The following is a 27,906-nucleotide window of genomic DNA, read 5'->3' as shown; positions in this document are numbered from 1 at the left end:
AAGTAAAGCAGAAGTGAGGAATTGCCTAGTTGAGCCCAGGAAGGAATTATCAGAGACAAGGACAAAGAATTTATGGGGCATGTCTACACATGACATTTATTGCACGGTTGACTAATTAGCTGCACAGTAAACATTGCACATCTACGCATGTGCCCCTAATAGGCCAGAGTAAACTAAATTTACTCTACAGCAGGATTGCACTTGTTAACACAAGTATGATTCTGCTGTAGTTTTTTGTTTTGTTTTGTTCATTAAACCCTGCAGTAGTGAATGTGTAGACACTGCCCCAACTGGCTGGGGCAGGAGGGCACTTCAGTGCAGGCGCTGCTTACTGGCTAGCCCTGCACTGAAGCACCCACCTGCCCCAGCCAGCCCCACCACAGCACATTGAGCCGGGGGAGCAGCCCCAGGCTGGCCTGCCAGCTGGGGTTGCTCTAACCCATCTCAACATGCTGCACGTGAATAAGCTCTGGAGCTTAAATGACACACTCAGGAGAAATAAGCTCTGGAGCTTTTTTAATGCACATTAACAGCACATATAGATCCACCCATGAAGAAGCCATATCTGACATGAAAAACTTTCCAGACATCATTCAGAAAGGTTTGCAAAATAATTATACACCCAATGAAATAATCAGGCAGTAGGTTTAAAGCAAAGAAAAGGAAGCACTCCACTCCCCTACCCAACCATTTTTTTTTTTAAACACACTGCATAATTAACTTGTAGAACTCGTTGCCACTCATTTAAAAGGGGGTAAGAAAGGTGTATGATGAATGGTTCCCTCAGAGATTATTAAAACAAGAAGTCCAGAATATAATCTTAGGCTCTGGACATCCCCAGAACTATGGCTAGTTGTCACTGAGAATGCATGTTGGGACACAACACTTCATCCATGACCTATTGCTCATGCCCTAAAGCATCCACTACTTGCCAGCATCAAATGCAGCATAATGGGTCAAATGAACACCTGGTCTGATCCAATACAGCAGTTCTCATTTTCCCTAATGATCTTTTCCGTTCTTCAATCTGACAAAAATACCAGCCGTAAAATTTTGCATACATCTTGGAGAAGTCATACCACCCCAATACCTTGATGGGGACAGTACACTCTAATTTTCTGTTCTGCTTTACACCTACTATTGACTGTGTATCTTTATCTTTCTGTTGCAGAAAGCCTGCAAGGGCACATCGTCATCAGCATTTAAAAAGCATCCCACCCCTTCCCATAGGAGGAAAAGCTTCCTTTAATTGACATTAACTAGACCTTTTCAGGGGCATGGATCCAATAGCCAGTGTGGGTAATTTGCACTCAAAATGCCAGAGAGCTCACTGGGTACAAGTAGAAAGGAATATTTGCCAAGATTTTTTTCCTGTACATCAACTGTTAGGTATTCAAGAGAACTATTTGGAGGGAATCTGTAATAAACAAGCACTGTTTTTTGAGAACCCTGGGTATTGCTCAAATGTTCAAGAATAGCAGGAATCAAATTTATCACTAGCATAACAGGGCATAATTATGTCAAATGAACTGCCCCCCCCCCCATACTTGAAGGGTGAATTTGGCCACAGAGTAAAACAGGACGTTCTGGAACTTGTTGCCTTCACAAGCAATCAACAATACCCATTAACACTACACTACATTTTATTTAAAATGACTATAGCTCAATGGATTTGTGAGTGAAGACCAACTTGGTAGCATCATTTCTTGTCTAGAGAACTGTATCTTCAGGGACCAGGACCTGGGATCAAGGCCTGCATTTGAAACAACTCGATTTATTCTCTGCACAGGAAGAAGAACCAAACAGATTTTCCCATTTTCATGGAAACCATTTACCTATTGAATCAGAAAATTAGCTACAGCCACTTCCTTTACTTAGGTAACCCATACCACTACCAGGTGGCTCTCCATCCCCCTTGCTCATGACTTGACCACAGCTTCCTACACCTGTTGACTTAACCAAACTGATGGTTTGCAGAATCTAAAACCAGAACCTGTGAATTTAAGAGCATGAGTTTGTATTCCTTGAGCCAAGGACCAGCTTCATTAGCTTAAAGGCCATATTAGACCAAAACTTTTATGGAGACCTACTTATACAGTAATCAAGCCACTAAAGGGTGGAACCGAACCAAAATATTGTATTTACTTGCATATCACACATCAAAACATGAGCCCTCCAAAACTGGGGTATGTGTGTTTAAGCAGGGATGCTGTTTTCTGTGCCAGAATTGAAACATAGGGATGCTGTAATGGTTGCTGGTGCTCTCTTTTCCAGCCAGGGAAGGGGGAATGAAGCATACTGTTCAGCATCATAGTTAATTTTATCCCTTTCAGAGTCACTGCTGAGTTGTTAGCAATTTTTAGCTGAGCAAAAGTTTTTTTTTCCTTTATTGTGCCTATTCAAAACAAGGTGCATTACAAGGATATATAGCATGTTAGCATTGTCTAAGGCCAGAGGTTTTCTACCACCGGGCTGTGGCCTGGTACTGGGCTGCGAAGAGTTAGCTGCTGGGTTGTGGCACAAGCCCCCTGCTCGGACCCCCATCTCTCCCCCCAGGTGAGCAGCTTCTGGAGCAGCTGGAGAGTGGGGCAGCCCTGGTAGGGAAGCAGCCGGCTCAGTGCGCCTCATCCCACTCCAGTGCTAGTCCATAGGTTGGGAACCACTGGTCTAGGCTTACTTCATCCATTAACCCAACTCCACTGCTTTTCTGGGCTGAACACCTAAGGATAATTCTGCTTATTTATATCAAACACCCAACCATAAACAAATATACTTTCTTGGTTTTATTCTTAATAACCTCACTCTGTTTTATACTGCCTTCTGCTTAGAACACCATTTTCACAAAGTCAAGCTTAAAGGGAGCCATTTTCAAGAAATATATTAGCCAAAATTTTTAGAGGGTCTAAATCTAAAGTCCTCTTCTCTCCCTCAGCTGTCTTGTGTTCGATGCTGTTTTCAGTACTAAAGAGTAAAACTACATTCCCTAAGTGGGCTTACCATTTTAGGGAATTATCCTTTCAGGATTGTTAATGGAATATTCTTGGCAGGTGGGTCTTCATGTTTGCCCCAGAAGGGAGAAGACAGGAGTGTTAAATTACAAAACACCTGTCTTTAGCAAACAGAAAATGGCATAAGTAACTATTTTGGTAACATAATTTTCAGTAACATTTTACTTTTAGTCTAGAAAGCCTTCTTGCCCCTTGTTCACCTCTCTTTACATTCATTTCATCCAGACATTACCTTCATAAATCATGTTGCCAATTCTTACAAGTATCTATGTATGGTAAGATTCTTCGGATAACTTCACTAGCTTATTTCCTAAAAGGAGCGTGAAAATGATGGAAGAAATCTGTTGAGTAAGTTTGTTAGCTTGTGCTGTCTTTTGCTACAGAAGTGAGCAACGATGGCAAAGAGTTCTTGCACAAATATACGTCTCTGTAATCCAGCAGTGCTGGAGATAAAGCAACGTTATTTTGTGAAAGTAAATTTTATTTCAGTTTTGTTTTTACTTTTTATTACTGGAGGAGTTGTAGTATTGTTAAGGCACAGACCTAGCAGTCAGGAACCCTGGGTTTTGCTCATAGATTTTTAACAATGTTCCTGTGCGACTCCGTGGGCAAGTTATTTCAGTTGTAAACCTTCCTTCCCATCTACAAAATAGTGGTGCTACCATTTACTTAATTCGTACATTTACATGGGAGACTTAAATAAAATGATTGTAAAGTAGTTGTTTATTATTAAGTTGCAAAAAGTTATTTTTTACCTTAAATCCTAGTTTTACCTAGTTACTATTCATTAAAACAATGGGTGAGAGCTTTGTTATGTATTTGTTAGAACTGAGTTTGGCTTAAGTTTCTGTTTTTATCTTCAGCTTGATTATCTTTTCCCCCTCCTTGAAATATTTGTAAAGCAAGAGAAAACAGAGTGAGATGTTCTAAGGACTGATGGATTCTACTACCTTAATTTTGCTAGCAGTAGAATGTATATCCCTTCAAATGAGACTGATGCAACTGAAATCAGATCAAAATTACAGGTAAGAATTGATGCCCAATCTTTTAAAGCTCTTCCAACTTTTTAAATGATATTTACAACAACCTCAAATCCTAACACTTTGTTACAAGGAGTTGCTGGTTAAATAAGCCTAACATTGGACTGGTCCACTTGCCAAGAACAGCATTAGCATTTTAATGCATCTTATTTCCTGAGCTAGGACAGATCAAGCCCACTACAAATATGGTACACGCAGTTGCCAGAGGAAAGGTTAATTTAATCTCTCTACTATGACTTCTGCTAGTTGAAAGGGAATTAATTTCAGCCCACCTCTCTAGTAGACAATAGAAGGAACTAAAGGCATTAAACACAGACAGATAAATAGCTTAGATACAGAGAAAAAGCAGGATTTTCATGGAGGTACACATTAAGACACAGTTCCACAACTGGTTCAATCCTGTATTACACAAGCACAGCCAGCTGCATAATTACGGAAGAACTTCAGTCTTTTGAGATGAGGAGAAGAAGAATTAAAACTATAAGGGACAGAATCACACAACTGTGTGACATTCGGAAGACATGTCCTGGTGCCACAGAAGGGTGGTAGAAAAAAGGTAATTAAACTTCACATGGCTAGATAAAATTCACTGTCTGTGATCACAATAGAAAAAAAAATCTAAAGTGCAGTATAACCCATAATCTCAAAAATTGCTTGGACTATATAATCTATGCCATACAACATCAAGTAGCTAGAGAAACATATACAGTAGGTTAACATTTTAGACAATAATCTGGATAGTTTCAAGACTAGTCACCATATCAAAACTTTAAAAAAATTAAGCTTTTGAATATACCCTTTTCCCTTAGCATTTCTCATAGACTTAACATTTTACATTGCAGAATTTGACATATTACAAAGTACAGATTTTGATTGCTTCCATTTTGCAGACTTAGTAATTCAGAAGGAAAAAATCACAGCCTACTATTGTATATTTCAGCATTTCCTTATGCCAGCTATAATTAGTGGCAAAGACAGGATGACAAAACATTGAATTATTGTACACTTTTACAGCAAATTAACTGCATCTCATTCTCCCGCCCTCCCCCCCCCCTTTTTTTTAAACACTGGACAATCAATGCACAAAGGAACTTATTTACATGGAACACCATCACATTCATCTTTGTTGATCATCTCATGTAAACACCCAAAATGTATGGCTGATGAAGAATGGTGTATACTTAGAAGGTAACGGAAGATGATCAGTCACTATGCAGAATGTAGTAAAAGGAGAATAACTAACAAAATAAGTTATAATGGTAGGTTTTCACTTTCTACAACTGAATAAAGATATAACAAACATTTTTGTGCACTTGCAGAGTTAGAAAAAGGACTTGGTATACAAGAATTTTTTTTTAGAAAGTACAAAGGTGAGGCTTGTTAAAGAGTTGAGTAACTTGAGTCTGGTTGCCTTATTTTACCATTTTTTCCCTACACAGCTAACAGCACCATCACACCACTTTAAGCTGTAGAAGAACAAAACAATTCTAATTGTTGTATTCATCAGTAGTAATGGCAAGCTAAATATTATTTGTTTTTTCTGCCTTCATACTACAGCTTGATGTTCAGATTCTACCTGGAGTATGTAGTACTGACAGTTAACAACAAATCATGCAATTTCACAAATGGAGAATATTTGATTTAAATATTTTCAATTAATAGAAATGAGGTTTCTAAAGTATGTGTGGGAGGGGGCTGGGGGGTTGTGTTTTTTTGGTGTTTTTTGTTTTGTTTGGTTGTTGTTTTTTTCAGTCACTTGTTCCATTTCAACCACACATTAAACTGGCTCTTAGAGATGCTAAGGATTGCTTTCCTTACTAATGATATTATAGCAATGACTGCTTATTTATACAAATAGAAAGACCTGATGCTGCCAGACCTACATCTATCCATAATAAGTTTAATGGTAACAACAGTCTGATTTAGCGGTAGTGATTATTGGTGCTTCCTTACCATTTTATGCTTGCAAAAACACTGAAATGTGTTAGCATTTCACATGCATATCGTATTAAGGACATTGCACTAATTCACTACCATTATACTTATAAACTCCAAAGATTAGGTTTCCCTGTAATTCATTAACTCAAGACACTCTGCACATAGTGCCACCTAAAATATATTGTAAGAAAATAAAACTGAGAAATATGTATGCCAATTCTTGCAATGGAAAATACATAATGTTGACACCCAGTCCACCCCCAACCTAAAAACATTTATGAAACTCAAAATTCAATGTTTAAAGAGATATTTAAATCTGAGAAGAAAACTGAAATGAAGAAATGTACTGTTTAGTAAGATAAAGTATAATACATTTTAACTAGGTCAGTAGTTATTCATTTGAAATAACCTATAATTAACATTGGATTTTTAAAAGCTTAACAGCAACACCAAGGAATGAGGTATGTAAGTTTTTAGATATCACATCAGACTTTCATTTTATGCAACTAACTGTATTTCACAACTAGCATCTTACAAAATAGACAGTACCATTGTGCCTGTAGAAGTACTGCATTAAAAACAGAAAAATACATTACTACAAGAAACCACCAAACATCACAATTGTCAGGGGCTACAAAAATCCATTACTTTTGCTGTTATGAGATGTTTTAAAATGTAGGTAGTATTTTAGGGCTGGATTTACTACCAAAAATTCTATCCGACTTTCATACTGGCCCAAAAATATATTTTGAACAAGAGAAAGATAGGAGAGGATCAAGAAAGTGGGCTTCCTTACTACAGAAGCCAAATGGATTTTTGTATTGAATCTGAACTTATTTTTTAAATCTATATATGGACCTTTGTGCATCAAAAACATGTATTGGTTGTAAACAAAAATGCAAAATCTGTATTCATAAAAATATTTTATTGGTAATTTTACATAATACCAGATGGGATTGTAAATATTTTTGCTCTATATTGGTATATTGCTAAATGCATAAATTTTGACAGTTTATGCCAGAAAATAGGGTTATTTTTTTCTTATGATCGATGCAATAATATTAAATATAGGGCCAAATCAAGATCTAGTAAATTAAACATAAAGCAATAGCATTATTTGTTATTTTCTTACTCAAGTGCACTATTCAATATTTCTGTTTTGAACTGAAAATTGACTGTGACACTGTGCAAGTTTGTGTCAAGGGATGACTACTGAGCACATATGAGAACTGCACTTTTAAGTTATTTTTAAAGCTTTTTCAAAACTTCAGATTTTAAAATTAAACTTCAGTCTTTTTGCCAAATGCTTATGTAGAAATTCAATATGTTCATTATAAAACAAAGAATACCAGTGTAAAATGACAATGTAGTACTGTATCTGAATTATAAAGCTAAACAATCAATGCTTCAAATATGTTTACTATTTTACTTGTAAACATTACAGTAAGTGTCTTAAGTGTGAGGATTGGTAAAACCAGCAACATAATTCAGTAACAGTAATCTAGTAAAATGTGTCAAACATTGGCAAAAATTCATACAAATGTTTTATTTAATAACCATTTTCCTATTTAACCACACCAAGTACCAGCAGGTGTTTTAAGAAGATAATCATTATGAAAATTCTGTTGCAGCAATAGTTGATTAAGTTGATCTTTGACTTGCATACATATAACTATGGTTTCACAATTCTCAAATACATATTTAGGCAGCTTGAACTATGTTATAAAAATTTAAATTCAGTACATGCCAATAGTAGAGAATCCAAAAACTGTGTTAGAATTCACTAAACTAAAAGTGAAAATGAACTTACCAATAACACTGCATAATGAACATTCAAACCACATTTTCATGGCACCTTTAAATGTGAAAATCAAAAAGTTAGTCTGAAATGCAGCATATAAATGCAGCATATATATCTTTTAAATTATTTTATTCTCTGGCTTCACTTCATTTTTGTAAAACTGCATAAATTATTCCAATAAACATATTAATTGTGCCTGGGTAACCTGTCATGAAAATGTGGTAATTGTTGGCAGAAGTTGTATATTTGCATGTTTTGAAGAGAAGAGACTAAAGAAACTGGAGAAAATAAATTTTAATGAGATTCTCCATTCAATGATGAGGCTTCTCCTCTGGGTGAAGACGACCTGGACATTCCCCTCTCTGTATTGTCAGAGCTAGAACCACTCTGACTATGCTGATCCGCAGAAGCAGCACTGGAAGCAGGCGGTGACTTAGTTTTCTCCTTAAAGTCTGTAATAATGACTGTCAGATCTCCAACGGTAACTTCCAAATGCTGGGCACTACTTCGATCCACGTTTTTCAATCTTGGCCTAAAAAAATAAGAATACACCATGTAGCTAAGAATGCAATACTGAAAAGTTTTGTAAGTTTTTCATAAAAAAATCCTCACTGAAATTCATGAAGAAAAATTATAGGCAAAACTTATTTCACTTCCTCATATTTGCATAAATGAGGCCCGCAGAACTGTAAGACCATAAAGTTATGTCCAACATTCTGAGGTTTTATTTAAGAGTTGCTAGTTTTTGTGGCTGCAAACAAATGTTAAAAATGAAATTTGGAGTAATAACCACACCTGTAGATAACCAAAACAAAAGCTCTGAGAAGTATGGACTCCTCCATTCATCTCAGTGGGCATTAACACTTAGGATTTGATAGCTACAAACCCAATCCCATGTCCTCTAACTAGTTGTGTTTCAACTTCTGCAGTTAAGTTAATGTCAAATACAAATTTTGCAGGATACTGAAAATTCTAAATATGAGGGTAGGCATAAAACAGACTGAATTTGATAGGGATCAGAAGGCAATTTCTTACAGTTAGGGTGGCCAAAATCTGGAACCAACTTCCCAGGGAAGTGGTCCTTGCCCCTACCTTGGGCAAATTCAAGTGGAGGTTGGATGATCACCTGTCTGGGGTCTTGTGAATACAGCATTCATTCCTGCCTGTGGCAGAGGGGTCAGGCGAGATGATCTGTTCAGGTCCCTCCTGACCCCAGCTACTATGAAACTATGAGTTCAAAATTACACAAAGAACACTATTCTGACTGGGCTAGATTTATGGAGGTACCTAATTCTGAGATCCCCGGTGTACAATATATTTTTAAAATGAATACAGGAAGACCTGCCCCTAATATACTATAACTTGAGTTCCATGCTCCACAGAACTACAAATGTTTTGAACTCTATTCTACTCCTCTGTCTTCAAGGTGGTGTTGTAGCAGGTGATCGAAGTATGAAACAGTTCCATTTATTTTTTTTTTCCAAGCCAGATGGAAAAATCGTAGCACCAGGTAACAGATGAAATTATCAGCAAATAAGAGCTGCACAGCTCAAATAGAAATTTAAATAATCGATTTAACCTTCTCTAATTACATCAGTTAAATGGTTAACTGAAAACATGGCAGCTCTGACAAAGTTCCTGCTGGGAACCACTTCCAGAGCCCTTTGACTGAGGGTGGGTGGGAAGAGATGAGGTACAGAACAGGCAGACAACACAGAGCAAAAGCCCTGCGCTGCGACAGAGGAAGCACCTATGAATAACCACCTAATAGCTTAATTGACAAGCCGTTAGGCCATCCACTCTTTTCCTCTTCAACCTCATAGGCTACAGATACTAGTTCCCCTCACCCCTCTCAAATTCTCCCATTCCTGCCTGCCTTGCCACTTTCTGGTTCCTGCTGTGGCACTGTGATTTCCCCTTTTCTCCCCCTTCCCTGCCAGACTGTGCCCCACTCCACCTCACCTCACCCCACACTACACGATAACTGGTTATCACTGGGCTTATTGGTTAAATGATTAATAGTTTAATCGTTCATGTTCCTAAGCCCAACAAGCCTCTTAAAGTGAACCACACAACCTATAGATAACTGGCTCTGCAACTTTTTCCAGGACAAACTTGGAAGTAAAGAAATTAACAGAAAACAGCATGATTTAGTGGTGTGCTCTTAAAGCCAAAATCTCACCCCACCCTCCACATAGATTTATAGCTCTGACAGAATTAGAACCAGGGTCATCCGAGACTCCTTGTGATTTCACACTATGGAGATTTGCAGAAGCATTAGAATGGCCACTGGACTACCTCCAAGACAGAAATGACAATGCTTAAGGAAATAAATGACTGCTGAAAAATGAACTGATTTGTTGCTCCACGATATAGCATGGAAAGGAAAGATTCGCTATTACCAGCCCAAATGGGCTATGAGCCAGAAAGGGAATTTAAGTCTTACCGATTAACCAGCAGTATGTGTACTGTTTTTATTATACTCATTTCTAGCACCAGCAATAATTTTTCTCCCTCTTTGCTTTATTAAATAACCCTCTTAAACCATGCAGAGTAGTCTTAATCAGTAACAGTATAGCTACTTCAAGTACAGTACTGCTTTTGCTTCTTTGTGTCATTTGACTATTTGTGTAATGAAACCATTCATCTGATTTTTGCTATTTTCAGTAAATTCTGAGTCCAGTGGCACTTTACTCCAAGTTCCCTTTTATGTTGCTACCAATTTTATCCTGCATCGACCTTTTTTCAATTTCCACATAAGACTTCTGAACTTTAAATATTCCCATACAATGTTTTTCTCATTTCTAAACATATCGTTTAGGTTCTCTTCCCATTGACAAAATGAATTCCAACAACTGCTTAAATTCTAGCTAACACAAACTCGCTAGTTTGGGGATGTCTTCTTTCATCTTACAATCTTTTCTAATCCCTGGACAAGCCCAGAAATCTCATTTCTTCCAACACATAAGAAGTGTCTACTACTTTTCTGTAGAGGTGATCCCACAGAAACTTCCTGGACCAAGTTGTACTCCAAAAAGACTCAGTGATGCTACTTCATTTTTTCTCTTCCTCCTAATTAGATTGCATTTATTGCAGGCTTTTGAGCATTTTAGTTGCATATTTTGGACTAAAGTACATCACTTGTGGAGCAATTGGGGCAAAACTTACTGCTTATATCTTGCTGTGCATGTTTTTTCTTCTAGCTGCAAGCTGCTCGTGCTTCACAGCAAAAATCAAGTCTTTGATGGCTGTTTCCTTACCTTGTCATTTAAGAATGGTATTTTAAGAATCCAGTATTTTTTCAGTAACCCAGATGTACAAAATTGATTTCTGTCAATAGGTAATTCATTAGCCTATTTCATGTTTATTTAGCCTTATGACTGGTGAAAAAAAATAAATCAATCAATAGTTGGCCTTTGTATCTCACCCCCAAATTCAGTATCATGACTAAGAACACTACTATTCTGCTCTTCAAGAACCTGATAGCTTCCCCTTTCCTGCCCATTTCTATACAAAGAATTGCCATCCACCTCTTCCCAGTTACTGGAATTTTGCATGTACATGTACTTGTTGTAGATGCAGATAATTTTTCTATGTGAGGAAAACTTTGTCCCCCTTTAATGCCAATATCCAATTCTCTCTTGTTCTCATTCTCTCCACTCTGTTCCCACTACAGTCAAGTTTAAAAACTTCAAGTGTTCTTCACATTACCTAACAACTTCCTAACAATGAAACGTCAACATAATTATTTAGTCTGATTTTAACAGGTTTATAAGCAGAACTAGCAAAGCCAGTGAAAATTCATAACATTTAATATTTTTATGAATATCACAAACATTTACATTATTTTACCTGGTTTTCTTATGACAGTTCTTTTTGCTAGCTGTTTCCTTTTCAGATTTTTCCTTTTCTACTTTGTCTTTTTTCTCTTTCTTTGATTGTGTAGGGGGCACAAACTGTTGGGTAACTTGTTGTGCAACCAGCTGAGAGACAGGTCGAGGTTTCCTGTGTGCACATATATATTACTTCAGTTTTATAACATCAGTCTTATACTGTCTTTGTTTCAGTTATAAAAGCAACAATATCCAATATAAAATGCAACACTAAAACTTATCAAACAGCCAGTTTTCATAACAACAAACATACCCGATTAAGACCCAATATATGCTACCTATTAGCCTGTTGATCTATCTCGTCTTATGCCGTCTCTAAAAGAGACACACATATTAAAGGATTTAGAGACAGGGCAATGTGCCCAAAGTGTACATATGCAGACTGTTACACACCAAGAAAGTGAGTTCACATCTTTCACAGAGAATGTCTAGACAGCTGCCCCCTTGCTTAAACTAAGAGGGGGTCCTAGTTTGAGTACCTCTGCTTACAGTAACTGAACAATAACACTAGAGGAGAGAATTGATCTTTCATGTAACTAGTTGCAAGCCACTGTAGGCTTTACAGAGTAAAATGAACTCCTTCAAGTCTACACAGAAATTTACTGACTGAAATTGTAAATCATGGCAAATAAATCACAATTTATTAATTCTTTTTTAAAATCTGATTCTTTGTTAGAAAAAATATGTGACAAATGCATTGGGATGCAAGTGTTCAGATAGTGACACTCCTAGATGTGGCCATGAAAACGTCACACAAGCCATCCATCAGAATATACAGATTTATCAAAGTCAAAATGCTCTGTAAAATGAAATATTTTGATGGAACTCCCCACATTTTCAAGTTTATACTGGTTTAGAACAAAGACAATTTTGAAGTCTCAAAATCCTTTACTAAACAGAATTTCCAACGCTCTAGGTATTCCTTAGAAATAAAAGCACAAATGATGAGCACTGTGGAATAGTATTCAGAAAATATGTTGCAATTGTTTTAATCGGTCTTTAGATTATATGGGCTTTCATGCAGACTTATAAGATGCATCTATTCTAGCCTGCAGGATCACACAAATGGCATCTGTTGCTTGGGTATAGTAGTAAGTGAAATAGCAAAAGCAGAATATCAATGTAGCTGCCCTTTAGCAAATTATAGTGTACTCAGTAATGCTTTTAACAGTTAAGGAAGTACTATCAAGTTGAGCAAGACTATAAGGTGTAGGAAAGACAGTCAGATGGAACACAGGAAAGTATGGACTGTATGGAAGTTTTACATTAAAAGGCTACAAAATTGGTACTAGAGAAAAAAATATTGCATATAAATAAATCTTAGGTTCAACCTTTAATAGAAAAACCTTAGCTATCTCGTACCAAGTCCTGGAGTTAAAAAATCCCAATACAGCAGATACAAAACTGGCAAAAGATCAGAGGTCATCAATAGAACTACTAATAGATAAAATACATGGTAACTGAGAATAACTTGGTGTCTTGCCTATCAAATGAAAAAACGGTGATTTTATAAATTAAGACTAATTTCTGGCAGTGTGGGAGATAATTTTGTAGTTGGAGAAATAGGAGAGAGATATCTCAAAAGCTGCTGGGCATGTCTACATATGCACTTCAATGCACATTAAAGTATTTCAATGCGCATTACAAAGTGTTACTAAACAAACCGTGCTCTTTAGTTAATGCACATCTTTAAGATAGGCTAGCTAATACACATTTTCCTAGTACCTCACAATGGATGTACTAAATTGAATACGCATTAACAAAAAGGACTTGCCCACTGAAGAATATGAAAGAATTCTTAGACACCTCCTTGAAGCCTTGGGCTGGAAGTAATTTCAGTTCCCCACACAGGAGATTAGTTTTTACTAATAATGCTTAAAACATCCATTAAGGATGAGTATAGCATTATATGAGGCATTGTTTTTACGATTTGAAAAGAGAGAGACAACCCTGCCCCAGAGTTGGTGGGTGAAGGTCGTAATAATGAGAGAGAGAGAAATGAAGATCAAAGGTGATGAGGAAATAAAAATCAAAATATTCAGTGTCCTCATAGTGACTGGAACCCTCACTATGCCTACCTCTTTCCTTTACAAAGTAAGTTTGACAACAGGTCAGACATCCACCTTTACCCTGTCCACTAAAATTATATTTTGCCTCAAAAATCTGCACAACTTCCTCTGTGTAACAGACACCCACCTCACTAATAGGGGTGCACCAATAGATTTTTGGGGCCGATACCGATAGCTGATTTTTAAAGAAGCATATCGACCGATACTGATCCAATTTCTGATACCAGCCCAAAAACTTGGAGAGAGACGTGCAGCTGGTAAGTTTGCCGTGGTGGAAGGAGAGGGGGGAGGGAAGGAGCATGGCGGGGGCAGATCAAGGCCCCTGTGGTGGGGCTGAGGCTGGGGCAGGGACAAACGCTGCCCAGCTGAGACAGGGCGGGCACAGGACAGAGCTGCGGCTCATCCAGGGGGTCCTGGGAGGCTGGGGGCACTCATGTCACTGCATGCTGCTCATCTGGGAGCCAGCTGTCCAGCACTCGGCCGCTCGTCTGGTGGCTCCCACTGCTCATCTGGGAGGGCATGGAGGGAGGAGGTTGTGAGCCTCCTGATCTGTCTGGGGAGGAGTGGGGCGGGCCAGGAAAAGCCCCACATAGCCCTGGCCCCAGCCTGCCCCACACAGATCTGGGGGCACCCCCCATGCCCTCCCAGATGAGCAGCGGGAGCAGCTGAACAAGTGGGTGAGCACCAGATGAGTGGCTCCTGGATAAGCAGTATGCAGCAGCAGGAAACGCCCCCTCCCCCACGCTCACTAGATGAGCCGCGGCTCCATCCCGCTCCGGTTGGGCAGTGCTTGCCCCAGTCCCTCCCCCACTCTTCCCTCACCATGGGGGCCTTGAACTCCTCCCCCTATGCCCTTTCCACCACACAAGCTTTATCAGCTGCTTGCAACTCTCCAAGATGCCAGGCTGTGCTCCTCACCGCCTACGTGTCGTGCTGCAGCTGCGCATGCACACAGGCATTTATTGCCCAAATTATCAGCCACATCACACCGATTTCCAATACAATCAATTTTCTTTACATCAGTGCTGATCCGACATCAGACCGATGTATTAGTACACCTCTACTTACTAATTCTCAATAGAATATAAGAGAAATCCTCCACCTGTATAACATGCGATATTGCATTTGTTGTCAATAATTTCTAAAGCTGTGCAACAATTAAGGTGTCTACATTCCCATTAAAAGACAGCAACCATATTTACTACCAACTTTTTGCTTTTTACTTTCTAGAATACCCAGAGTTATTTCAGTTTCTTTTAAAAAGTTAAGATAAAGAACTGATGTCACACTTTTTATTTATTCTTTCTAGTGGTTAGCTGTTTTCTTAGGTAGAGCTGCAATCCAATACTTTGCAGGCCATGTAGTCTAAAAGATAATTTTACTGTTGATCAAGTTTTAAACCGGTAACATAGCCTATGACTTATCAGTAGGTCAAGTCATGTCTTTCAAGTATAAAAAGCAACTGTGAAGAAAAATACTATAAAGCATATAAAAAGGAAAGAAGAAACCCCTTCTGCAGCAGAAAACTGGCTTCAGTGATTGCCAGAATATCCATAACACTTTAAATGATAAATTCCCAAAGGTGTAACTAGTTAAAGACTACATAGTAAGTGTCATTTTTGGGACAAGAAACATTTAGAATTTTAATATTTGTCTATTAATTTATTTAAACAACTGAGTCCCATAACCATTGTGAACTTGTTCATTTGGACTATAAGGACAAATTCATGTTTATGGGAAAGCTTATAAAAATAGCTTCTATTGATATTTTTATTTTCTGATTAAATTACTAGTTTGTTCTATTGTACACTCAACCCTAAAAAGGAGAAAGCTTCAAATGTTTACCAAGAGCCATCCTTACCTCCACAGCACTACTTGAGATCTGGCAACAGACCTGGTTCTCAGATCAGAGATCACCATTCAGTGAAGCACCACAAGAAGGTTGTTCAAGGAAACCAAAGTACGGATTTGTTTACATAATGCCCATGTAAAGAAATGCACGGAAGAAAAAGTGAAATTACTAATGATTGAGACAATGGCCAAAAAGGCACACATGCTATTACATTGGGTAAAACTCCAAGCTCTTCACAACAGAGACCATTCATTGCGCCTCTGGGCATTCCCGTAATACCAATAATTAACTGGCTTGCCTAAGTGTTCTTTCTAGGGCTTATACATGATTGTTCTTCACAGTGGCATCAGAGCCCTTTATTGTCTCATTCTTCACCCTTCTCAATCACTGCTCCCTTGTTCATAATTAGCCATTAGTTAGGCTTACACCTAACTTCATACAGTACCTTTACCCATTATCTACTTCTCACACTGCTGTCAGGATCCCTTCAGAGACCTTTAGCACGCTTCTTTAAAAATGAAGAAAATAAACATTTCTGCAATGAAAATAAGAATGCTAATGTAGTGTCTGAAATATAGTTTTGCTGCATTACCTACACATCCCATTTAAAGTTAAGAATAATAATGCCACGCAATGACGATGTCAAAAACTATCTAAACTCTAGCCTTCTATTACCATACAGGTGCTTTTCTTGGGGCCAAAGTGTGTGTCTGTGTGTGTGTGTGTCTGTGTGTGTGTGTGTCTGTGTGTGTGTGAACAAACACATGCAACACTGGCATTCTCACTAAAAGCAAATACATAATGCAAGGGAGGTGGTAAGATTGTTACATTTAATGCAAAATGCTATATATAAATACATCACATACTGAATAAGGGGTACCTCCATAATATCCACTTTCAGATTCTCCTTCCCCTAGCCATTCTTTGCTTCCCTCCTTTCTATCCTTACTTTCCCCCACAAATTCTTGAGCTTCCAACATGAGCTAACAGCTTGCAGCTGTTAACCAGGGAGGACTGTGATAGCTACAAAGGGTATTAGCTTTCTAAGCACTTGTATGTCCTACGACAAAGAATGGATACATCTTAATTAATGATCATCTTAAACATAAATATGCTAAACGTACTTCTAAGATGGTCAGTAACTTTTCATAAGAATAGTTGATGGGCATTGGAAACAATGCCAAAATAGTGGATGGGCATTAGAAGATATTGTCACCTAACGTATCCAGTAGAAGCTGTTATCAGAAATAACAGGTCTATACATCTTGAAGAATTCACAATGTGTAATGCAACCAGGGATCCAGATTGGTATGCATTGTGAGTACACCATTACATTCTATTTCTTTCTTTTTTTGATGAAGTAGTAGTAATGGTTATTTCCTCAAATCATCATCTGTGTGCATATACCACTTATGTACTAAAAAGCCCACAGGTACAAAATCTTAATCCTGAGAAATCATATAAACTCCACAAGACTTTAGGGGTGTGTCTACACAAAACATTTACTGCAGTTGCCTAATTAGCACCACAGTAAACATCTTGGCATCTATACACGCAGCCCCATTAGGCTAGAGTAAGCTAATTACACTGGAGCATTTACAAGTACTATCCTGCTTTAGAGGTTTTTCTGTAGTCTACAGCAACGTACATGTAGATGCTGGCTGGCTGAGGCATAAGGGTGCTTCAGTATGGGGGCAGCCTGCCAGCTAGCCCTATACTGGAGCACCCTCGCATCCCAGCCAGCCCCTTTGCAGCATGTTGAGCTGTGGGGACAGCAACCCTAGGCTAGCCCCCAGAGCTCCTGACCCAGCTCAAGGTGCTACGGTCCCAGGCATTTTGCATTACTTGCATGTGTAGATGCAGCCTAGGGAAAAGAAGAATCATGTACTCTTTCTGTACTAAATTTTATTGTATTTTAAAGACCAACTAGTGAGGGGATTCTCAACAATGGGCTACCTCATGAAATTCAATCTCCTTGCACCTTTTGGTTCAATTTGAACGTAGTGGTTTTTATGTTTTCACTCCTAGGTAAGACAGGCCCATCTACTTCAAAGAGCAGGAGTGCCAAGTATGGAACATGACATATTTAGTTCACGCTATCTTATATAAGGAGTGTTCTAATAGCCAGCAGACATTAACAAGATAAAGCCACTAGAGCTCTGGCCTAATGAACTTCATCTTTTCTTTGTCTCCAGTGGCATTACTTTCCTCATCTTTTCTGTTATAACTGAGGAACACAAACAAGCAATGTCTATCTATTAATAAATAACATGTTACGATGTTGGGTTTTAATGAAAGAATATATTCAAATTCAGCTCATCCTTGGGGCTTCTGATGTACTGCTAGCACAGTTCTCCATACCATGAAGTTTGGGAAGTCATGGCCTAGATATGCCACTGCCTCTAGAATCTAGGTCACATAGGGAGCTAGTATATAGTGCTGATAAAACATAATAGATCACCTTCTAGAGTTAGAACCAATTCAACTCATTCAATTTTCAGGGACACAGCCTTTCAGTCACAAAGCAAACAAGTTGCTCATGTAAAGCGACCAAAGTAACTACTAAATACCTGAGCTATTCTTGACTGAAACAGTTCCAGTTTTCAGACCAGTATGTTTTCATTAGGAAAAAAAAATGCAGTTCACAACCAAAACACAGAGCAAAATACTGTTGAAGAACTCTCCAAACTTCCTTTTTTCATCTTCTACCCTTAAACAGACTCCAAGTCGCATGCATGCATTTTTTTATTCCTCACGGCTTACTTGGAAACATTTCTCCTTCCTCCACTGTAAACGCCCATCATTTTTTGACAAGTGGATTTGTAAAGTGAGAAGGATTTTATCCTCCATTGCCTTTAATCTCTTATAAGACCTGAAAAAAAATGCCTTGCATTCGAAAGCTTGTTGAACTTTATCCCACCCTTGCAGTTTGTCCAATAAAAGATCGCACCCACAAAAATCCTTGCTTTTCACATAATTCCTGGACCATCACAGCTACAACATCACTTTAACACCACCATCACTGATACAAATTTTGCCCCTGCCAGAAACCTCTTTTTATTCATAAAAATCACAACTTTTTTTTCTGGAGGCATGATTATCTAAATATCTGATATAGAAACCATTACACCAGATGTGCACCTTGGTTATCAGGATCAGTAGGGAATGAACCTTTATTTTAAGCTTTCAAATTAACCCCTTTTTTATGAACCAGAAAAATGGCTAAATGTCTCCCATTTGAAAGAGAATCACTTCCATAATATAAAGCAGTATTCCTATAAAATGGAATTTGTATTGAGTAGTTCTCAGTATGTTTCAGGACTTCTTTGACTTCACACCATTCCTGCGGGTAATTATCAGCAGCTGATGACGGTCAAAAGGCCAATTTCTGTCAAAGATAAGATATTCAGCTGTATGTTCATCCAGTTCATCAGCATTCTGAAGTAGATTTCACTCTTGTAGGGTTTTGTCAAGGATTAACATTAATAGCAAAGGGCTTGTTTTGCAAGGAGTTTATAATCCATTCAGACAACTTCTCTGGTCAAACTTTGGCAAGTTTACTGCTAATAGACTACAACTAAAATCCACTTACAAATACTGTTTTTACTTGAACATAAGACAACCCTGATCATAAGATGAGCAATGAATAATTAGATTCAATTTCCCAGGTATAGAATCTAAGCACTGGAGGTCTGCCTTGAATCTGTCTCCCTCCCATTGCTACAACAAGGAAAATAAATCTGGAGGGTCAGGTAGCCCCCTTGCTCTCTACACCCACAACTTGTCCCCTGCAGCCCCTTCCTCTCTTCCTTACCATCAAACCCTGCTCTCCTTCAGCACATGTAAGTAAGAAACAAATTTGAAAATAAATACTGACCTAAAAATAAACATATCTGTAATAATTCACATATAAAGAAATTAATACAGGTATCCACTGACTTAATTCATCCAAAATTGATGCATTTTAATTGACTTGAAACTTTTGCAAGTTTTAGCATAGATGCATTTAAGTATCACTCCTGCTCCTATTTGTATATAGTACAAACTATGTTAAATTAGTCAAATCAGTTCCAAATTCCGTTCACTAATTACAGCTCAGTCAGGTCCATGTCGCACTACCACCAGCACTAGCATCATCTTACATCCCAGACTCTGCAGCTTGGGGCTTCAAATACTCCCAAAGCCTAGAGGTCTTGGGGTTCAAATGCCCCTCATCTCACTTGCCCTTAGCCCAGGGCTGGGCAATTATTTTGGCTGGAAGGCTGCTTAAAAAGTTTTGGTGAGCTGTCAAAGGAAGCATGGGTAGCCCCTCCCCCTGCCTTCTGGTCAGTATCCTGGGACCAGAAATCCCACCCCTAACCCCTGACCTTTACCACCAGAACAGTAAAATATACTCTTACTCTTGTATAGGGGATGTGTGGTTGGGGAGTGGGGATGTGTATGTGTGGGCGTGGGTATAGCAAGTAGGCTGTGGGGTATGTGATTGGGGTGGGAGGATGTGGGTGTGGGTACAGTATGGGTGACAGAGTAGGACTCTATGTAGAGGATTTGGGAGGATGTGGGTGCATTTGGGAGCATGGTAAGGGTTGGGGTGTGTGGTGTTATGGTGGAAGGGTGTGGGACTGTGTTGGGGGGCTATGGTATGATATGGAGTTATGAGAGGGGGGAGTATGCGGGGACTGTGGAAGCATGTGTGTGTTGAAGGTATGGTGGGAGGTGGGAAACCAGCCCTGCCCATCCCATCTTGAATGCAGTGCCTAGTTCCCAGCTGCATGGCCAGGAACCATATGGTGTGGCACAGGGCCAGCCCAGCCTGGCCCAGCACAATGTGGTTCCAGCTGCAAGGCTGGAGACCATATGGCTTGGCACAGAAATAGGCTGGGAGTGGTGTGCAGTTCCTGGCTGCAAGGCCAGGAGCCACATGGCATGGCACCAGCTTGGCATGGCCTTTTCCCTCCATGCCACACCATGTGGGTCCTGTGATTGGAGTGGAGAACCATGTGCTGCAGCCAGGATGATCCAGGCCAAGCTGGCTCCATGCCGCACCATGTGGTCCCAGCCTTGCAGCCGAGAACTGCACACAACAGCCAGGACAGACGAACAGTTCTATGCCATGCTGTGCGGTTCCCAGCTTTGTGGCCAGAACCGTGCTGTGCCAGGCTAGCCTGTGTTGGCTGAGACCAGTGAGGCTGTTCTGCTTCTCTTGCCTGCAGATGCAGCTACTGCTGCCACTGCTCCTGCCCCTGCCACACCGCTCTGGGTGGGTGGGCAGGTAGCTTCAGCAGGAAGCTCCTACCCAGTGCACGGAGCTTTGGCTCCAGCTCCTGGCCACCTTCCACCCACTCAGCTTGATGAGCAGCCAGTGGGTGGGTGAAGCAGGTGGAAGGCGGACAGGACCTGGAGCTGAATCTCCATGCGCAGGGCAGGAGCCTTCTGCTGAAGTTTCTCCCCACCTAGAGAGGCTCAGCAGGAGCAGAAGCTGCAGCTGGAAGCAAGAGAAGCAGAACAGCCCCAGCCAGCACATGCAGCTTCCAATGGGGCGGTTCCCACTGTGGCTAGCCAGATGCTGCTGTGCTCCCCTTGCCTCCAGCTGCTCCTCCTCCCACTCCTGCCCCCTGCTCCACCACTCCAGGAGGGTGGGGGGAGCACCTCCTGCTGGAGGTGAGGGAAGCAGAGGAACATCCAGCAGCTGCAGCCATGCTGGTAACAGCTCTGCCAGAAGCTGCAAACTGGCTGGGGCTACAGGGAGTGAAGATGTTGGCTGCCTCAGTGGGAGCAGGTGGGTCTCAGCCCCATGTGGAGCACTGCAGAGGCAACAACGGGCCAGATCCAGCCAGGTGATGGGCCGTATTTTGCTCCCCCCCGCCTTAGCCAAACAGCTAAAGGAGCAAGCTAAGGAACAATCCCCCATCTCTATAGAATGAAGTGCGTAGCTGAGATCTTCCTATTACGGCAGTGGTTCTCAACCTTTTCTGTACCAGGACCCATTTGTAAAAAAAAAAAAAAAAAAAAAAAATGGCCAGTCTCAACCCAGTGCCCTTCACTCCTGACCCACTGCCCCCAGCGCATGGCGTGGGGGAAGCATGGGGGCCCCCAAGCAGCCCCTCACAGTCTGGAACCTCTGCCAGCCTGCAAGGGAAAAGCCAGTTTCCCATGCCTTCTCTTTTAAAGGAGAATCCATTTTTAAAAAGTTTGTTGATCTTTTCTTAAAGTTTAGTCATGACCCTTTCATATATTCTTGCAACCCACTTTTGGGTCACGACCCACTGGTTGAAAAACACTGCATTAGGAGACTATGGTATACTCTCATAGGGGTGCTTGCCTGCAGTACACTCCACCCTCAACTATACAACGCCATTCAAGGTCAGGGAGAAGGAGATCTTCCTTTCCAGGTATAGCACCTGGATCAACACTACCTTCCACCACGGTAGTAAACTGACATAGCCCCTACCGAGAGAGAGAGTGTATGTACATGCATGTGATAGATATCTATTATCTATCTATCCATCGATCTCCAGTGTGTGTGTATTATATATCCAGCCAGCCTCATATGGCCCCATATGGGCCATGCATTTTACAATCATGCTTAGCATGGCTGCCTTTAAATCAACTTCATAGTTAGTTTCCATTACTAAGCAGATGCTGCTTTTAACAGCAGTTCAAAGACAGACAATAATTTAGAGAGGTTTCCTTGTATCCATGTCAACTAGGGAGGGAACCTCATCTTATATTCCAGTAAATACAGTATATAACTTTTCTACTACAGAGGTATGCGTACACACACTTACACACGAGCGAAGTTATTTCGGCAATATACAGGTTTTTCAGAGTTTGTTTTCAGTATCTGCAACAGGTCTTCAAAGGACGTTAGGGTTCCTTGCAAAAGCTGCATCATGCTCCTGAATTGGTCTAAATCAGCGGATGTCAAACTCACCTGGTGCCGCAGGCAGGATGAGTAGCATGGGGCTGGTCCAAACGGTGGATCAGGCCCACAGACCCCTTCCTACCCACATTTCATTTTTAAAAGGAAAACTTTTCATGCCCCACGTCAAATTAGCCAGATCAGGTCCAAATCCATTTGAATCATTCAAGAACCATAGGTGGCCCTGCTACCGGCAAGTATCCTCCACTTGAGCCTGGGGCTTCATATACTTTCAAAACCTTTGGCAGGCATCCTACATGCAAGCCGAAATCTGGAGACTTGGGGTTCAGATGCCCCTGAGTTTCGCTTGCCATCAGCCAAGGAGTCTCCCTCTTCCACCCCCATGCCTGATCCAGCACATGTAGCACCTGCCTGAGCCAGTCTGGGATGCTGGCCTGAGCAAGTGCTATCCATACCACAGCACAGGACTGGCTCTAGTAAGCACTGAGGGTAATGCAGCCCAGAGACAGGCCCAGTGAGTGCCATGGGCAGCACAACTCACAGGTCCCATGCACAGGGCTGGCCCAGCACTGCACACAACAGGGCAGCACCAAGGAGCCAGATTATGGGGCTCCCATGAGCCATATGTTTGACTTCCCTGACTTATATAATTAGATCCGCTGACCTTATTCAAATTTAACAGGAGCTGTAAGTCAAAACAAGTTCAGGGAATCCCAACTAAGCATCCTCAGAGTTTATGATACTTAATTCAGCCAGCTTTTTGGAGCTAATGCCTGAAATCTAATCAGTCATTCTGTGGCCTGAAGAGCAATTCTCTTACCGTTGCAAATCTTCCTTCCTCTCTCTCCATTAAACAGGGATTTCATTCATAATCTCTGGAATATGCAGCTATGCCTCCAGCTGTCTGAATTTGGTCAGATTATATTTGATCCAAAGAATTATTATGAATGTTATCATTATCTTCATGATCACTAACATCAATTTTCGGATCACCCACACCCCTTTGATTATTCCTCTCCTGCACCTTGAGCAAAACACACATGTGCACAAACCATATTCAAATTCTGCCACTTCTCGTGCTAAAACATGTCTAAGATGTTTTAATTTGCTTGCTGATAGGACCATGTCTGCCATTTAACTATAAATCCTGCCACTGGTTCTCCTTTCTTCAACAAGTGTTCAAACTTGTTATCTTCATCTTCTATCACAGGTATTTGTATAGGCCCCCTCTCCATAGTATATGAAGACCTCATAGTCTTTAACATACTAACCCTCACAATAATCTTTCTGTATTTCACCAGGGTATTATTATTTAGTTTCTTTGTGACTCAATTATAAGTATGTGGCTTACTTAAGGTTATTCAGGAAATCTGTTGCAAAGTTGAAAACTAAGCCAGGTCTCTCAAGTATTCCAACCATTGGAACATTCTTCCCTCAGTCTTTCAGATCCTTTATCTGCTTTTGTCTCTAAACAAATACGGGACAAACAGCCCTCTCCCACCAACCCTTGTTTTGAGCTTACCTAAACTAGGCCATGAGACCACTAACCTCCCTGCATTCGTACCCATCATGAAAGCTCATTTCTACTATGGTACCTACATAAACTAAGTGACTGACTGTGGTAAGGTTGCAGAGTACTTAGAAATAGCATGTGCCTTACAAAAATTTAAACCTTGTTATTAAAACATTCTGGTATCAGGACATGACTAATTACCCTTTAATTGTATCTTGTCCTCCTTTCCTCCTACACATCCCTGTTTTGTCCTTTTTCTGAAGTGTAAATTTTTGGGGCAGTTACCATACCCTTTTATGTTCATTCTACATTTTGAGCATTACCAGCAAATAATAATAATCATCCTTCTAAAATTCCCACCTTCTACCTCCCATGAAACTATTCAAGTACTATTGCAAGCAGCTGAAGTCTGAGTTTTAGTTCTGCCCTCCCCTGGCAATTATTTCAGCTTTTCATAACAATGTAAAGGGCATGGGCATCTTCTGTTCCTACCCAATTAACATGTTGTAGAGTTATCAGTGTATTCCTGACTGAGTTGCTACAAATTCTTTTAAAGACATTCTATATTTCCTTCAAATGGCTGATGAATAGAGCTGGAATTTCACTGTTCCATCCTGCTAACATTCCTTCTCCATCCTTTTATGTTACCTCACTTAATAAAACCTTTAAAAAAATAGCTAATAATTTAAGTGGAGTAAGTCCAACTCATTTCTCTTAAAATGTAATAGCAAGTTCAGTCCCAGTGAAAGGTGCCGGACTGGCAGTTCCTACTTGTCTGCATGAACTAGCATAGCAGTTGTAGTGCCAGCCACAGTACTGCGGGGGGGGGGGGGGGGGGATGATGTAACTGTGGTTCAACTCTGCCCTAAGAGAAGTGAAGGGGCAAGTGGGAGATTGTGGAAGACAGGTTTGAAAGACGGTCCAGTTTCAGTAACCATCCTATTATATTATTGGCCTTTAAGTTGTCTACCAAGAAAAGGGCCATCTCTCTGTATTATTTTAGACATGGAACTAATCTGCAAGAAAAAAAACCCAGAAAATTCGCTTCATATAGATCAAACTTTCCTGTAAGACTTCTGTTTCTATAATAAAGTGAATGCTGCACAAATTTATTTTGAGTTATGGCCTTATACACCTATTGTATATTGTGCTATACATTTACAATTCCACACTATCATACCACACTGCCATTACTGTCTCATTCTCTATTTTCCATCTCTATCAAACATGTTGACGGCTGATCTACTAATGAATCCTAATAATAAAAACACAAGGTTTTTGTTCTCGTGCACTAGAAATCACTTGGTATTAGATGTATGTACTTCAAGCTTGATATATAAATTCAAATAGCAGCATTTATTAAACTGAGTTTCTAGTTTCTAAATGTTACGTTTAAATATTAAGTAAAAAAACCTCACAAATAATGGCCAATTTAAAAATATACTGCTAAAATCTTGAAATTGCACCTCAAAACTTGTAAAGATATTTTAGACCATTCCAATTTTAACACCGCTGTTTGTTTAAATCCAGTACAGGAGATTGTGTCAGAACCTGCCCCACCCCGGACCTTCTTTACACATCTCTTTAAAAAAAAATACTCATATATGCCAGAAGCGTAATGCAGCTTTGTAAAACAAATACCAGAGAGCCCCATGTTACACGCTTACCACCTCATACCAAATGTCAACAATACAGACAAAAAACTGTACCAATAATTCAGACATTCTACTAAATAACTACTTTTGCATAGGGATAGTCTTAAATATTAAATGGGATAAACTACAGCATAATATTAATAAGCCAATTCAATACTAATATACAGGTGTAAGAATAGTACACAAGGCAATTAAGAATGCTAGGTTATCTAAAGACCAAAGTACAGCTGGAGTATTTTATCAGATCACACAAATGGCTTAGAAAATAAAAACAACAACAAAATTATAATTCTTCCATTTTTCCTGAAATTTGGGTGTAGAGTTTTGGTTTTTTTTAAGTTTCCTTAGTAGAAAGTCATTATTTCTCAGCTTTTTGGCTAAATTCAAGTGTAGATAGACACAGAGTTCACTTGATTCCTACAAGATGCGAGTGAATTCTAGTTCTACCCCATGTCAAATTATATGATAAAGCCCATTTGAAAATTATCTCATGCCCCATCTCAGTCCAAAGTACTTGTATCTTAAGAAAGTATTAATAATATCAAAGATCTTGAGAAATACCCCCAAGTCCATATTTCAAGTTCATAATCATTACTGAAATTCCAAGGAAAAAAAAACAACTCGTATCTTTCCATGTTTTCTATCAACATCATCCTGCCGCAACTAGCCTCATTTCCAAATAGAAGCAAATATGTAGGCCTGCACTCAGTAATCTAAACACAACAATGAGAGAAGAACATATTAAGAATTTGATAAAATGATTATACACATGTGTAGACATGCACACAAATTATCACTTGAAACACCTATCACGTCAATTTACAGCAAATACTAGAAATATAAAACAAGCAGATATATTTTACATACAAAATGGGGGAAATGTATTTAAATCTTCCTAAGAAGATGGTTACATCTAGAACACATATTATTAATAAGTACTGGACAATAACCTACTCTGAGCCTTTTGGATAGGAAAGGTTATAAATCTAATAAAAAAATTAATAAAAGCATTTAGCTTCAGTTGTTATTGGTTTTGTTAGTTATTTTTAGAGTTATAACAGAGAATATTTGAGAATTATTATATGTATTTTCTAAAGAAAGATTCACAAAATAAAATAAAATAAATTACATAGACTTAACTGAAGTTTAATCAAAATAAGTAAGCAAAGTTGCTCAGTTACAACAATAGGACCAGTATTCAAATATTTTTAATGATAGACAAATGATTTAGAATCACGTGATCCCAAATAAGCTCAATACCAATACAAATATCCTACATTTTAAAACTACACAATACCAGAAACCATGATTAAATCAAGTTTCCCATTTTCTAACTTACACCTTTCCCATTCTTTTCCTGAGAATGACCAACTGTTTTGTAAGTGTGAATCATTCAATATAACCTCACTATCAATATGAATGTTTTTAGCTCCTTAGCTGCAGGGATTTGGAAAAAAGCATAGGATTTTAGAAAAAGGCACAGAGAAACTAAATGACTTTAGTACCTGTCCTCTACTCCCAGTTCTATTTTGCACTCTGAATATTTAATAAGAAGTAATGCAAAGTTATATGCATACATTTAATTCCAAGAGTAAACTGTGCTGATACATACCTTAACAACAACATCTTTAACAATTTCTTCTAATTTTTATATATCCTAATTCTTTGTCTGGGTAGAAAGTACATGTACATCAGTCTGACCCCCATCTCAAAACCTGCCTTACTATGGAATTGTAATGGGAGCATCCCATGAAGACACTTGTTCATTTCCAGTCAGACTGTTTTCTGACCCAGGAGTTTATTACTAGAGAAAAGGAAGTAATAGGACCAAACCTATCCCCCCACCCCCCCACACTCGTATCATAATACAGTTACAGCATTTTCTATATGGAAAATACTGAAACTCATGATCTTTAATTTGTAACCATATCTCACAAATCCATAGCCATGGAATTTCTATAGATTCAAAAAAATGCTACTCAGTCCAAATCTTCAAGATACAGGAAGAAACCAAAGGAAAATATTTAACTAAGTCATTGCAAATGAAAATAATTTAAAATATTAATCATCTACTGTCCCAAACAGTAGTTGTTCACCTGAATTTGCCACACTTATGTCTTCAAACCAATACTGATGCCACTGAAAGACAAGGGCTCATAGTTTCATAGTTTCTAGGGTCAGAAGGGACCTGAGTAGATCATCTAGTCCGACCCCCTGCCATGGCAGGAAAGAATACTGGGGTCAAACGACCCCA

The 27,906-nt window shown here is 39.3% G+C and overlaps 1 protein-coding gene and 1 long non-coding RNA gene across 2 annotated transcripts in view; one reads left to right on the top strand and one right to left on the bottom strand.

The window, feature by feature from the left end:
• The first annotated feature begins 353 nt into the window (after positions 1 to 353).
• LOC109315582 lies at positions 354 to 6,531 on the top strand. The gene is made up of 2 exons (XR_002102544.1): positions 354 to 3,481; positions 3,872 to 6,531. It is a non-coding gene; the product is annotated as an uncharacterized LOC109315582 (long non-coding RNA).
• The window catches only part of YAF2 (YY1 associated factor 2), a 37,468-nt gene continuing 15,359 nt past the window's right edge, over positions 5,798 to 27,906 (bottom strand). Inside the window, exons 2-4 of the mRNA XM_019543371.1 lie at positions 15,611 to 15,643; positions 11,640 to 11,792; positions 5,798 to 8,319 (exon numbers count right to left, since the gene is read on the bottom strand). Coding sequence (XP_019398916.1) covers positions 8,082 to 8,319; positions 11,640 to 11,792; positions 15,611 to 15,643 — 424 coding nt within the window. The 3' untranslated portion in view covers positions 5,798 to 8,081. The remainder of the gene's footprint in view (positions 8,320 to 11,639; positions 11,793 to 15,610; positions 15,644 to 27,906) is intronic.

The sequence above is a fragment of the Crocodylus porosus genome, unplaced genomic scaffold, assembly GCF_001723895.1.
Source record: "Crocodylus porosus isolate Cpor-Errol unplaced genomic scaffold, CroPor_comp1, whole genome shotgun sequence".
NCBI lineage: Eukaryota > Metazoa > Chordata > Crocodylia > Crocodylidae > Crocodylus > Crocodylus porosus.
The sequence above is the reverse complement of the archived record's forward strand: the minus strand, read 5'-3'. Positions and strand labels throughout refer to the sequence as shown.